The sequence below is a fragment of the Mycteria americana genome, chromosome 3, assembly GCF_035582795.1.
Source record: "Mycteria americana isolate JAX WOST 10 ecotype Jacksonville Zoo and Gardens chromosome 3, USCA_MyAme_1.0, whole genome shotgun sequence".
Lineage (NCBI taxonomy): Eukaryota > Metazoa > Chordata > Aves > Ciconiiformes > Ciconiidae > Mycteria > Mycteria americana.
The window spans coordinates 132,951,799-132,966,276 of record NC_134367.1 but is presented as its reverse complement, the minus strand read 5'-3'; the positions used below and the strand labels follow the sequence as shown (position 1 = coordinate 132,966,276).

Genomic DNA, 14,478 nt, shown 5'->3' with positions numbered 1-14,478 from the left:
ATGAAGTTGAGGTTACGAGATAATACTTCCTCTCGGTCAAGGACAGACAGAAATGTCAACATAAAATCACCCTCTAGTCCCAGAGAAAGAACTCTCTGCCAATTTTGTACGGGGCCAAGTGTTGGGACGCTGGGGTACAGGAGAAAAACAAGCAAATTAGGACTGAAGTGAGCTCACAAGGAAAGTATTCTGCCCTGAGGGATGTTTACCTCCTAAATGCGGCTTATAGGCTCTTTTACAAATACTGCTCAGACTGGCAAGATAGAGGGGCAGTGAGATTTTATGCAGCAACAATGATTTCACTTTTGTGGATACACAAGTCTCTATTGTTAAAACATTTATTCAAACATATAGCTTATCTGCAACCATTTATAAACACATACATGCAACAGAGAGGTATAGAAATCCTGCTATTAGCAGCCCCTTCTCTCTCTTGCACACATTTGTTTGTTTGTTTTTTAAAATTCTTATGTATCTTTTTATTTAGCTTCAAGTGTAGGGACAGTGCAGCTTTAGCTAGGAGTGAATGAGAATGTTTGGAAGAATGAGATTTATTTCAAAAGTAAGTTGCTATGAAATGTCTCGCTGCTCTTAACTGTCACTGGTTTCAAATAAATTCTAGTTTTATGGCTACAATCCCTATAGTTAAAATTGGCACAGTTTTGGTCCAAGCATCGAGAACTGTTTCAGCCCGATTCAGGGAAAAATACACGTGTGCCAGCAAATAAAGGATTCTGTATCGTTAACAGTGCAGCAGCGAAAAAATAAAATACCTCCCTCCAGTAATAACCACATGTAAAAAGTCCACACCTGCAGCTATTTTAAGGATAACTTTTTATGAACAACTTTGTAGCATAGTTCTTCTGAGTTGCTAGGGGCATTGGGGCTGGGGCTGGGGTTGTTTTGATTTAAGACTCAAATACTCAATGGCTCGAACTCTGCTAGCAAAGTCAACCCCACCTTTCCAAACTGGCACAAAGACTATCGCTATAAACCCAGATTACACATTTTCACCTTCCCCCAAACACAGGACAGTGTTTCTTACCTATTTGGTCCTCAGGAATCAGCGATTCGATTGGGGGATCGAGTTCGGAGCTTTGGGACAAATAGTTCTTGACTTGGGTCATGAACTGCCGAATCGTTTGCAGCATATCGGTGCTCGAAACATGGCACTCCTTGTTTTCCTGGAGGAAGCTCACATAGTCCTGCACTAGGCATCCAAAATAAGTGCGTTTGTCCTGGGACATTTCTGCAATTTTCTTAATCATCCTTTTTTCAGGGGTCATGAAGGAACTGAAAACTCCACTGACTTTCCGTAGCTGAGATTTCACAATCTTGGGGAGAACAAACGAACTGTTTCTTTTCTTCTTGGGCTTCAAAGGGGGTGCCATGCTCTCTTGGTCGCTTTCCCCCTCAAAATCCTCCAGGCTGCTGTTAGTGTCCCCCTCATAGCCGAACAGCGGCATGCTCCGATCGAAGTCCAGCGAGTCAGACGAGGAGGTGGAAATGCTCATGTCGCTCAGTCTCTGCCTGCCTCCATTCCACGGTATGTGTGACTCAGAGCTGGTAGCTACGGTCTTTTTGGCAGCTGCTGGAGCCGGCTCAGGCAGGGTTTCACCTGGAACGCCAGCAGCTTCGGGCACACTCACCGATCTGCAGCCAGGTCGAGTTACGGCTGTGGTCTTTGAGCTGCCTTCCGCCTCTGAGCAAACAGCCTGCTTCTTCAGCCGAGGAGGTGGAATAGGGGTTGGTTTATTCTGCAGCAAATCCAAGCCTCTCTCTTTCTTATGGTTGACTGTTTCTGGCATGCTCGCCTGCTTTATAGTCCTGGAAAGCTGTGGACTCGTGAGGATGCTATTAATAGAAGGAGGTGGCGGCCGGGGCGGGGGGGAGCGAGGCCTCGCTGTGCCATTCACGTCTGGAGTTCTCGGGCTCTGCCTTTTCAGACTTCCACTGACATCCTGGCTGTGCACTTTTAAGAAGAGGGGATTAATGAAACACAGCGCTCCGTTGGTCTGGCTGCACTCCAGCTCCGAAGGCGTTCTGGTTCGTATAGAATGCACTCCATTTATAAGGCAGAGCTGACGCGAGTCTTCACAAGCACCGTCCAAAGGCACAGGCCTACTGGGAGGTGAAGGAGCCGGGGGGTTGCTGTTAGCCGGGGAGCTCCAAAAGTCTGAAAATCATCATTGCGTTAACGTAAGAATGCAAAACAGCATGCAGATGGCTTTCAGAACATTCAGCTCAACATCATCAGTTTCAAATATTAAGAAACTTAGAGAAGCTTTTATTAATTCAAGGGGGGGGGAACCTCCAGTGAACCTCTTAAAGCACCACCAGACATACACATGCATGCTACACTCCTGGGGCTGATAAATCTTACTGATTTATAAGTATCATGACCAATGTGTAGCTTCAAATCAGCCCACTGAACTAGGCTTAAAAATAAACTGAGAATCAAAGAAAGGAATGGAGACTGTAACACAGTAATTCTTATTCTATGAACATTAACTACTCACTAGCATCTCACTCAGGAGAAATAAGCCTAGATTCTCAGCTGGTATTAATAAGCTCACTCCATTAAAGACAACAGGCTGATTCACTCCAGCTGATGGCCGCTTATGGCAACAACAAAAATTTTTGGTTTGGTTTCTTTTGATAGCGAACAAATGAAACTACACATGAAAAGACAGCTCACGTTTTGCTGTGGTGGGTGCACGCATAATCTTTAGCTACGCAGACCAAATGCTCATGTCTCTTTAAGAGCACTGGCCTGCAGCCCTGCCTTCGCAATGGTGACACAGTTTGCCTGAGGTTTTAGACACTCAGCAGCACATAAATAGACCAAGTGTGCAGTCCCACACCAGCAGTGTGGAAAACCTGTGCTAAAGCGGCAAGTTTCAGCTGCAGCCTCTGCACTCGTCCCAGCAAAGTGTCAGCATGTTTGTGAGACTGAGTCAACGGTGAGGCCCATCAGCTCCTGAAAGTATTACGACTGAAAGCAGAGCGGCCCCCGAGGACAGCAATCAGACTGAAATAAGGGAGGAATACCAGAGGATGGAGATTTTGCTAAGATTTGCCACTCTTGACATGGCCCCTTTTCCTGTAGGGTCAAGATGCCTCATTTGGGCTGTTGAGCAACGACACCTGGGCCCAACTGCATGAATGCCAAGCACGCCACAACAGAGTCCATGCCCAACAGCTGGGTCTTGCCTACAGGGCAGAAGACAGGAAACGGCCCCTGGTGACAGGCCGCTGCCAGAGAACACGTGTAGGCACAGACATATTTCTCTACACAGTCATGCAATCTGCTGGTTTTTTCCTACTCCGTGACTCCACATCCTGCCTGCAGATCCCTCGGCAGACTGGCCAGTGTGCCTGGCACACGGGGCTGCTGCAAACACGCATGATGTAAGCGCCGCTGCAGGTGAAACACAAGAGAGAGAGGAAATCTTATGCTCAGCATGTGAAACCTTACAGGTTGGCAACAGCCTTGAAACCTTTACCACCAGTTCTCCCTGATGTGGTTTGCTGGGCTACATGCTCTTGACCTGCCTTGCGCAGTCCTCCCTCTGAGCCTATAGCATAACAGAGCTCTGACAGGAGCTACAACCCTCCGTGTTCAGACCAGGGAGTTTTGTGCCTATGTGTTGCTTAAGGAAAGCTCACGCTTAACAGGAAGGGCTCTTGGGAGTTTTTAGGCATCTCTTGGGTCCACAGCGTTGAAGGGCTGACTTCCTGGTGCGCTCTTTTGCATGTGGACACCTAAAACTCCATCAAAATCTCAACTTTGCTGTTGGTTTTTGCTCACAGAAACTGTGATCTTAACCTGGTGTACAGTAGGTAATTGATCCCAAATACACCAACCACACAGATGCTGATCCATCAGTTTCCTCCTCAGCTTTCAAATGTATTAGCTAAAGAAACACCACGCACAACGTAGACAGAGATCGTTCAAGAGCAAGACTAACTCTGTGGCAAGTAGGTCACGGTGCTCTCAGGTAATGAGGACAAAGATAGTGTGGTTAGTCTGGAGAGCTTGCTCAACACCACCATTATCATCTCCTATAGGGAAACTCACCTAATGCTACTTTAGGGCTTCCAGGTGTCACTGGAAGACTGCCTTCACTACACTGTATCCCAATCAGACCTCCCTCCCCCCATCCAAACGTTCACCTAATCACGGTTCCATATTTGCCTCTATTCCCATGAAAATCCATACTTTCATCTATCTAATTACCTAAACTTGCAGATAAACAGTGCGGAAGTAATTTGTCTCCTCTGTAAAACAAATCCCTTAACTGCATCACTACTGCAGCAAAACAAAATGCAAAGCAGTGCAATTCTTCCCTGTGTATGGCTTTGCTGCAAAGTCCCACCAAATAGTTTTAGAGAGCCTCATGCTAACACTCTGATTTAGCGAGGATCTGTTTCTAAATCAAAGACGATTCAAAAATCTACTGGGACAAAGACTGCCGACAGTCAACCCTCCCTTCCTGCAAAAGGAAATGAGGCCATTCAGCACTTTGCAGGAGTTGCTCAACGATTCGTCTGGGTGGAGTCCATGTTTCAAATCCCACCAGGCTTTGTGTCTCCTGCAAGCTCAAGGTACGTTTTACAGTGAGCCTCTATTTGGTTGTAGCAGTCAAGCAATACAAGGACATGTGCTTGCATGTTCTTTAGTTATTTTAAAAATTTCGTCGAATCAATGCACATGGATACATTCTGCAGATCCTATGTATACATGCCTCCTTTTATTAATATGCTACTGCATTGAGCCACTGATCTCAAAAATCACATTCTAAGATCACATGTCAATCTGAAACATGTTTTATTAACAGTGAACCTCAGTTCCTACACTCTCCTGGCAACTCCAGCAAATTATCAAGCTAGTGGCTGCTATGTGAGCCTGCAGCCAACGTTAGCCCTTAGCGGAGAAGCTACATCAAACCTCTGTCTGGGGATTGTAAGACTTGCTTTGCCCAGGGGCTGCCCAAACAGGGGAGAGGAGAAGGAAGGAAGGAAGGAAGGAAACAGCACTAACAAAAATATCACAGAAAGCACAGAAGGAAGGAAGAGCACCAAGGTCACCATTTGGCAAGTACAAGGCTTGGCCTTCCCAATAAGAGAAGCTGCTTTTCCAAATGAAATCTCTATCATCACTGACCAATATGAACTACTTACTAATACAGACTATTTCTTCAAGCTTAGAGCAATGCTACAGGGAATGATGTGTATGTAGAGAACTACTTACTCAGTCCAAGCTGAGCAATCTCTTCAAGTTCAGCTTCTGTCTTTGCTGCAGCAATAGCATGAGGCAACTTCAGGGTGAACGGAAGGACATCCCTGTTGTCAAAGAGAAAAACAATTATGGTTTTCACAACAAGATCCATAGTTTTAAAAGCATTTGTTTTCAACACTGGCAGTGGCTGAGCTCTGATTCTTATTTCCTTCTTTAGCTGGAGCAGGTAGCAAGAGACTTAAACACACAGCAAAAACATTACCAACCCCAGAGCTCCTTTACGTTGGAAAGTGGTGGGAAATGCAAATGACAGTCAAGTCCCCAAGACTCTCTTTAGGCTCATTTCCACAGAGCCATCCAATATTTTCTCCTATTACAGCAGAAACTTTCACACCCGGTCTTTTACGAGCATGCCAGTGGGATGCAAAAGTGTTATCTGCCCTTCACCCTTCAGCGAAGCTTCTTATTTTCTGAATATGCTGTTGATTGCTTTCAAAGTTGAATTCCAGTTCTCAGAATAAAAATTTAAATGAGTACTTGGGCAGCTACCCTAAAAACTTCTAAGCTAGGATGTTTTGGTGCTACTCTGTCCTAGGCTGAAAACACACTTAATTTAAGACAGTCTTCATAATTTATTCTCATATGTGGCTTCTCTTCACTGCATACTAGAAGTTCAGTGGATGTTTACAAAGGGAGGTGCATGAATGCATGAACAACAACATAAGCCAAATCCAGTGTAAAAAGCTTTTAGACAGAGATTTTAAGGGACAAAACTACTTAACTGTATATACATTGTATGAGTACTGCCATCAACCAATACTATACCTCCTGCCCGTCCAATTGGTACCAACACATCCTCAAACAGCAGTGCATGCTAAACTGCAAAATCTGTAGTAGAAGTACCTATGTCATTAAGAGTAAATGAGAACAAATGGAGCACAGGAATCCTACGTACAACTGGTGCCAGCATAATTTTTTTTTTTAAGGCCGTGAACAAGCCAACCATCTGTGGAAACACTGATAGATGGTGGGTTTTTATCACATAAATATTCTCTATGTTGTATGTTAACTTGTTGAAAAAACAGGATCTCAGAACGCCACTCAAATTCAAATCAAGCATATGCACAAGACCGATACACTAGCTAAAAAGTATTTGAAAAGACACTTTCAACATCGTACCACAGATAATTTAGAGTCTAATACATCGTCATGGACTCAATACAAAGATCGGTAACCCTTGACTCCTCATACAAACCTACTGGGTTATCTATTGCAAGAAATTCCCTCTGGTTTTAGGAAATCGTCCTGGTTTTGCTGCGATGTACCAAACGGTACTGTCTCTCTCTCACAATAGCTACCTATCTGCTTGCCTAAGAAGTCTATACATTTTCCTCTCGCACCCCCAGCAATCCTAGACTGCTGCCTGAAGAGGACAAAGACGCTGGGTAGATGCTGCCACTTAAGAAACATTAGGCAAACAGAAACACTTAGGGTGTTTCTCCACTGAATGGGGAAATAAGCATCCGCTTCCAAAAGCATACCCACAATCAAAGAGTGGGCTTGATTTACTGAAACCGCTGGACAGGTTTGCAGCTGAAGTTGTATTTATTACTGGTATCTGTGGATGGGTTTGCAGCTAAAGTTGTGTTTAACAAGATGCACTAGGAAAGCTTTAACACCGTGTCTAAGTTGTGATCGCCACTCTTTTCACTTCCTTCCCCTTCCCCAAAGGGCAACAAGAAAAGGAACATAACAATAAACAGGTGAAGAGCCTGGTTAGGCAGTTTTGTATGTGCTTCCTGACTGGGAGGCCTGACTGCATCCAGATACTAAATTCACACTTAGCTGACTGAAATGCCATTAAGAAAATGAAAGCCGCTCTGCAGAGACAGACTCTCAGTTAGGAGGCTCATGAGCAAGGCAACAAGCTACACTGTGCTGGTGGGCTTCCTTTTAGCAAATGCAAAGCAACTTGGAGCCTTCAGTGAAAGAAAAGGGGTAAACTAATGCAAAGAAATCTACATTTGCTGCATTCTCCCTGTAGGCACTTAAAGGGAATGTACTGGAGCCTGGCTAGTGGGCAGAACTGAAAGGGTGACAAAATAAGGAATCACTCATCATTAAACTGCTTTTAAATGCAGTTTCAGCTCATTTCTCATCTGAGTGCTGAGCAATTACTTATGTGGTATAAACGCTTCTTTCATCACATGCATGTACAGCTCAGCAAAATGGAGGCCTGTAACAAAGGGGGTCTAGATGCTTCTCCACCACAAACACAAACAGTAAGCACATCAACCTAAGTGCATCCCTAGCGAGCGTTTCCCGCACCAGAAATCACCACTCTCAGCACTAATTGGCAACCTCGCTGCAGTAAAAGGACCAAGACCAAAGTTGCCTCTCCCCCCTTCCTTCAGAAAATGTGCAGATGTGCAGTTTGTCCGTGTCCTGCCTGTGGATAAATGTAAAGCTTGAGCATCAGTCTGGAAGTTTTCACCAGTAAACAAGTAAAATTTAAAACAACTTAAAAGATAAAAAACACTAGCTACTTTTTCTCTGCGTACTACCTGGAAAACAAGTTGGGCAACCATAAACTGGAAAGCCAATGAGACCATTTTTGTTGTTCACAATTTACACATCTCTCAGTTATCATATTCTGCAACGTGATCTGACATTTTTCCATTATGCTCCAAAAATGCATTCTACTAGCAATTCCAAGAAATGGACATTGCAAGATAGTTTATGGTGCTTATTAAATGTTACAGAGCTGTTAAGAAAGCATTACAAGATACCAGCTAAAGTAAAGTTGAACTTGGCAACACCTCAGGCTGGGTAGGTAACATAACACCAGCCTTCCAATAATCAGTACCAAATAAGACGGAGAGACTTGCTTCCAATTCTCATCTCTTATTTCTCCCATTACCTTCTAAGACTGCCCAGGAATGTCTGTAGATTGGCAACATAAATATCATGCTGAACCAAGTCCTTGAGACTCTCCTTTTTTCAAGACAGTCTAGCAAATGCAAGTCAGAACATAACACCATCTTACCTGCTAATACAGTAGAAAGCAATGAGCCTGAATAAATCAGCAAAACTTATTCCAGACCCCTCCAAGGAAAACGCTGCAAAGGAAGTTACAAGAGGGAAAGAATCACACATCTATCCACCATTTCTTAGAAGAGCTTAATAAAATGCATCTCAGATTGTTGCATAAAATTAATAAGTTTGCACCATCAAACTAGCTACTGTTTGGTTAAGAGAAAGCAACTTGGTGGAGAAGGTACCTGTCTCTGCTAAAGGCATTTTCAAGAATATACTGATAGTCTTGGTGGTGGGTTTGTTTTTGTATTCCAAACATATGATCTGTTTCCCATTCCTGGAAAACAGATCAAGTGTGATTAGAATCGCACAATGTTTTACTAACAGACAATAAATCAATAACCGAGGCTTGCTTTGCCCAGTGTGCTAATATACCTAATTTCCTCCTCTCGCATTCCATCCTACTCGCTTGTCTTCTCCCCAGATGTGTTAGCACCTAATGGGAGATGATACATTTTCATTCACTTCACGAAAACCATTTAACCTGAAAACACTATAAAAAACACCTCATACAATTCTGCTTCGTGCCATTGCCTTGCACAATGGAGGAGGAAGACATGAGCAATGCCTTTCATTTTTTCCCACTCCATACCATCGTTTCTTATTGATATAAACACTTGTTCACAGTAATAATGACATAGAAGTGATTGCCACCTCGCTTACATTAAACTCTCTCTGACTCCAGTGGCAAGTCTCACCCAATGACTACAAAGATCAAGCAGAAGAAGCTCCTAGAGTGAAACGATCTAGATCTTTCGCCTCTGGACATGACTGAGACCAGAACAAAAGAAGGAAGAGCATTTATGAATATAACAGTAGCGTAAGACAGGTTCCTGAAGTACACAAACTCTTGCAGCCTCCAACAACTTCTACAAAGGGGTGAATGTGAAGTCTGTGATTGCTTCAGCCCATCCCCAAGTCAGAAAGGCCAGATCACGGGGGTGAATCTCTGGCTGGTGTGGCACGCACACTGTCGCTGTTTCACCGGCAGAGGAATGCTTTTGAAATTCCTCTCCCAAGGAAAGTACTTCCACTGCTGCAGACACTTCAGACATCTGGGCTGAAAGAAGGCGGACTGCCAGGCTTGGTGGGGAAAGCCAAAAGCCATGCAGCAGGTTTGGATACCTCAGCAACGCCTCTCAGTGAGCCACGAAGGCGTAATTTTGTCAGTACTCCATGCTGTAAGGCCAGCTCCCCCACGCAAGGTTCCAGTGCTACTGACTATAAAGTCTGCACGTGAACCAGAGGAAAACTTAAGTCAGGTACTGATCTTTTATCCAACCTTTACACTGAAGGACAGGTCAACCTGGTCATTTATGTGCCCTGAAAAAGGGATTTCTTTAAGAGAGACACTAACAATGCAGACATTAAGCATGCAGGCGATCTGGGGGCGGGCTAAGAGAAGATGGGTGTTCAGATCCTTGACTACAATTAAAACCTCAGCTATGACTGGTGAGCAAAAACATCAGTAGATACTTCCCCCTTGTGGTAAAATGTTATTCATGAAAGACGACATATTATTATTTTATTTCCTAGATGGGAGAGAGGGAATTCATTAGCATAACAAGCCTACGAACACAGCCGTAGATCACACACGTTAAATACATCTGTACTACTGCCAGTCAAGCAGCTTTCCACAAATATTAATTCACTTACGTGAGAGAGATGACTTTGCAGCTGAAAAAAAACCAAAACAAAACTGAAAAAAACCCCTATCATTGATAGCTTTCTCTTCTCTTTGCCATGTCTTGTTTGTAACTGGAACCAAAACCCGACACACAGAATTAACTTTTTGTAGCCTGGGGTGGGGAAGGGAGAGGTAAAAAGGAAAAACTCAACTAAAATTATCTCAGTTTACTAATAGAAATAGAAGTTAACTACAGACCCTCTGCTTCAGGGGAGTTTAACTGAAATTGTTGCTGATTTTTCTCCAGTTTTCACTTTCTTGTTAAAATGAACCATTTGCTCCACTTGCAGTTTCTGTACCACATCCACTCACCAGCTGCAGCTTCCTTTTTTCACTCCTGTATCTCAAACATATTTTTCACACCCTCCCTCTAAAGCGGTAAGGGCAGTATTGTTTTGAAACTGACTGGAACGCTAACATTTGCTCATTTCTATTAGAAAACAGGGAACAAATATAGTTGGAATTAAAAAAGAAAAATCATTGAAATCGAATCAGAAACCATTCCAAAGGGTTAAAATCCATCTAGTTATTACACTTAAAAAAAACCCCACACCCAAATTTGTAGATACAGAGAGCTCATGGCAGAGTTGCTTCCAAGAACAGTCCCCCGAGTACAAGGAAAGGCAAAAACGTTTCATTGAGAGCAGACAGGATTAGAGAGTCTGTTTCTACAGAAGAGGATAACTACACATAATAATCAATGAATCCTGGATTCAGCAAGGTACATAAAAGAAATATTCCACTTGTGTCCAGCACAGACTTAGGTATTTCTGCATATCTTGCCTTCTCCTGGATATGCCTGACCCGCTCGTGGAGCCGTCCGCGCAGGGCATCGTGGGCAGTCTGTGACACTATTTGCACAACTTGGGGTATCTCCTGCTCTGGGTTTCACCAACGCAGAGTGCTCCTGGCTTATACAGGGTGACAAATAGCTGAGAAGTATTGACTCACAACTTACTGTATGTGCTTTCTTTTATTGCAAATTCTTTTAGGCAGGACCGACAGTCACCGGGCAGACGCAGAGAGATGACTTTCTTCTGCAGTCTTGCAGATTTCCTAACCAGAAATATCTGTTGTGGAGAAGGCAAAAGGACATGGTTTTAGCTTCATCACAGATGCCTAATAGAGACAGATTATAGACAAAAGGAACCAGAACAACTTAATGATCTCGGATCTATATAAAGTGTCTCAGAATTTTACTCAGTTGTTCCTGTATCAGGTCCAACAACTCGGTGTACAATGGCAGCAGAACATTTAGAAAAGCGTCTCATCCTGGTATAACACACACACATAACGCCAAGTCCATTATGCCCTTCTCTGAGCTCTCCAGTTTAACATGCAGCACATCCCAAGCCTTGAGCCAAGCTGCAGCATCTGGACGAGACTGATGGTGGAGTGCTCCTGTGTCCCACCAGCCCATTCATGCAATCCTTCTGCACCAGGATGGAGGCAGCATTAGAAACATGCCATCAGCCTCATCCAAGCAGACAGGGCCTGGTTTCCATCATAGCAACTTTAATGCAGGTACCAGTGAAAGATAACATGCTGTAATTTCCCATTTATGTATTGCTTTCTCGTTATGGGGAAAATACATCTGTTACATACAACCCTGGTTAGCAAGGTCCAGCTTCGGAGCTGTAATTGCAGCAGTCTAGTTCTCAGATCCAGAGGACCCCAACTAGTCCCCCAATGTATCAGCCCCAGTAATGGGTCACACTCCAACTGGTCCAGCTGCCAAGCGCTCAGGAAGCCCTCACTTGGATTATCCAAAGCACAGAAGAAGTGAGCGTGGGGTGTTGGTTGGTTGGGTTGGGGTTTTTTGGGTTTTTTTGTTGTTGGGGTTTTTTGGGGGGTCGGGGGGTTTGTTTGCTTGTTTTCAACTAACACCTGCATCAGATAAATTGAAATGCAACTTCTTACCCCAGGAGGCTGGGCCTGCAGAATTTCCATGGCTTCAACGTCATTCAGACCAAGCTGCAGCCACACAGGGTGAGTATGGAGGAGCTTGTCCAATATGCTTAGCTTGTTGGATAGGCTGTCATATCCAGAGTCCCGGGGGCAGCTTTTTACATCATTTTTCTCAGGAGAGACATTATCCATGTCCTTTACTAGGCTGTGAAAAATTTTTAAAAAATTAAATTACACATGCTAATCTCCTATTAACAATCACTCAGTTCAGCAAACAGAGTTACCACAAAGCTAATGGCACTGCTGGCACCCTGGACTGGTATTTCTCTTACTGAGAATTTCTATAATTAGTATACACAAAAATTCTCTTATGGATAAGATTTCTTTCTTTCACTTGTCCTCAATTTAACAGCTAGCTTTAAGATAAGCCTTAGTACTCTTCTATTAGCTTTTCGAAATTCGGCAATCACTTCAGATACAGGTGTATACGCGTACGTGACTGATTGAACATCTCAGCTCCTTTCTTTCTTATGTTCACATTTGGAAAAACTTCTCTTCAAAGGTATTTATGCAATTCAGATATTTTTATTCCCAGATAGATCGCAAAAGCTGCAACCCACAGAAATCTTCCTCTGTCCTGCCTGCCAGAAAAATCTGTTCAAGACTCTGACAACGGAGCAACCCACTACCCGTTGGCGATCACTGCACCAAACACAAGCCCCTTCTCTGTTTGCTTGTAGGGTTATTTTCACAACAGAAGCCCACAAACTAGCATCACTTCATCTTATCCCCAGACTACTGTCTCTGCTCCACCAGGCCTGTCATCTTCGCAGCTGCGTATCCATCTTTGCTCCCCTCTGCTAACGAGTGGTCAGAGACCTCAGTCAGGAGAAAAGCAAAAGGAGAAGGAGGAGAAGGAGGAGAAGGAGGAGAAGGAGGAGAAGGAGGAGAAGGAGGAGAAGGAGGAGAAGGAGGAGAAGGAGGAGAAGGAGGAGAAGGAGGAGAAGGAGGAGAAGGAGGAGAAGGAGGAGAAGGAGGAGAAGGAGGAGAAGGAGGAGAAGGAGGAGAAGGAGGAGAAGGAGGAGAAGGAGGAGAAGGAGGAGAAGGAGGAGAAGGAGGAGAAGGAGGAGAAGGAGGAGAAGGAGGAGAAGGAGGAGAAGGAGGAGAAGGAGGAGAAGGAGGAGAAGGAGGAGAAGGAGGAGGAAAAAAAAGATTAAATCCCCCAAATAACCCTAAGGCACAGCTACATTAAGAAGTCGTCCTAAGCAGTAGTAATTTTTTATGGTCCATGCTCTAAATTCTCTAAATATTTACATTTTTGCCATTTTGCCATGAAAGTACCTTACCTCACATTTTAGTACTACACTTACCAGGACCAGAAGCAAGTAAGGAATTGTATATTTATGCTCCTAATTCCTTTGGCTCTGGATCAACTCCTATGTGAGGAATAAAGGCTAAGCTAAGTGTGAATGTGGCAAACTAATCTAAGGTTAAAATTTATTTGGGGCAGGGCAGCTAAAGTTACTGCTAAATTCAGTAATAAAGTACAGTTCTTGGAGGCTACAGATACTTGTTATGCATTAAAAATCCAAATAAATGGAATACTTTAAGAGCTGCTTCTGTTATGCAAAGCTTCGCCATCATTCATATAATACAGAACACCCAGTACGATTGCACGTGTGTTGCTGGTTCAAATTCCTCATTTTTGAGCTAGAAGTACATCCCGTGATTCTTCCAGTGCTAGAAACCACTACAGAAAGCTACTCTGGTAACAGCTTCCCGATGACAATATTTGAGCATAGCCAAAAACCAGCCTGCAAGCTCAAGATGTGGCTCACTGAGATGTCAGGCACAGAGGCTGTGTTGTCCCTGCAGACCGTTCCTGGTGGCAGAAGAGGCCCTGAGCGGCAGAGGGCAACGCAGCTGCGTTTCCCCTCGCAGCTCTTCTGAACTTTGCGTTTTGGACAGGCAGTGAGCATCATTAGCAGCACCTTCGTTATGCCAGCTACTGTACCCAGAGCAAGTGGGTAGAGACCTCACAAGCACAGGAGCACCGAATACTTAAAAACAAACAAACACACCACACCCCCCCCAACCAAAACCCACCAACCAAACAACAAAAAAACCCAACTGCTTTTTTCTAGCTTTGGTCAACAACTTGCAGCATCTCTGGACAGGCCTAGAAAGGAAAGTAAATGGGGTAGAGAACTTTCACTGCATGATCAGGTAAGAACAGGCACAATTATTCAAACTTTTCATTACCTGGATCAATTATCACTACCAGATCACCTCTGTGCCTCTCCCTTCCTTTTTGTCCTCTTTCTCTGCTTATTTATGACGTGATGACTTTTAGATTTGCAAGGCATCTAAAATGCAGATGATCTTCCCTCCCCCAGTGTCAAAAGCTGTCAGTAACTGCCAATATGCCTTCAAGGGGCACAAAGTACACAAAAACGTGTTGCGTGCAGAAGGGAAGTAGTGTTCACATCAGTTATGACAGGGCTCTGAAGCTGCCACGATGGGGATCCTGGGTTCCCCTTTCAAC

General features: G+C 44.0%; 1 protein-coding gene across 14 annotated transcripts in view; it reads right to left on the bottom strand.

Annotated features, from left to right (window-relative positions):
- Positions 1-14,478, bottom strand: part of RIN2 (Ras and Rab interactor 2) — a 123,352-nt gene that overhangs the window by 17,991 nt on the left and 90,883 nt on the right. For 13 of the 14 annotated variants that reach the window (XM_075497120.1, XM_075497121.1, XM_075497123.1 and 10 more), the window contains 5 exons: positions 11,946-12,138; positions 10,984-11,095; positions 8,289-8,361; positions 5,255-5,346; positions 1,046-2,176 (listed from right to left, as the gene is read on the bottom strand). In XM_075497120.1, coding sequence (XP_075353235.1) covers positions 1,046-2,176; positions 5,255-5,346; positions 8,289-8,361; positions 10,984-11,095; positions 11,946-12,138 — 1,601 coding nt within the window. Of the gene's footprint in view, positions 1-1,045; positions 2,177-5,254; positions 5,347-8,288; positions 8,362-8,523; positions 8,616-8,713; positions 8,749-10,983; positions 11,096-11,945; positions 12,139-14,478 lie in introns of those variants that run through there. The other variant, XM_075497127.1, reaches the window with a different exon arrangement.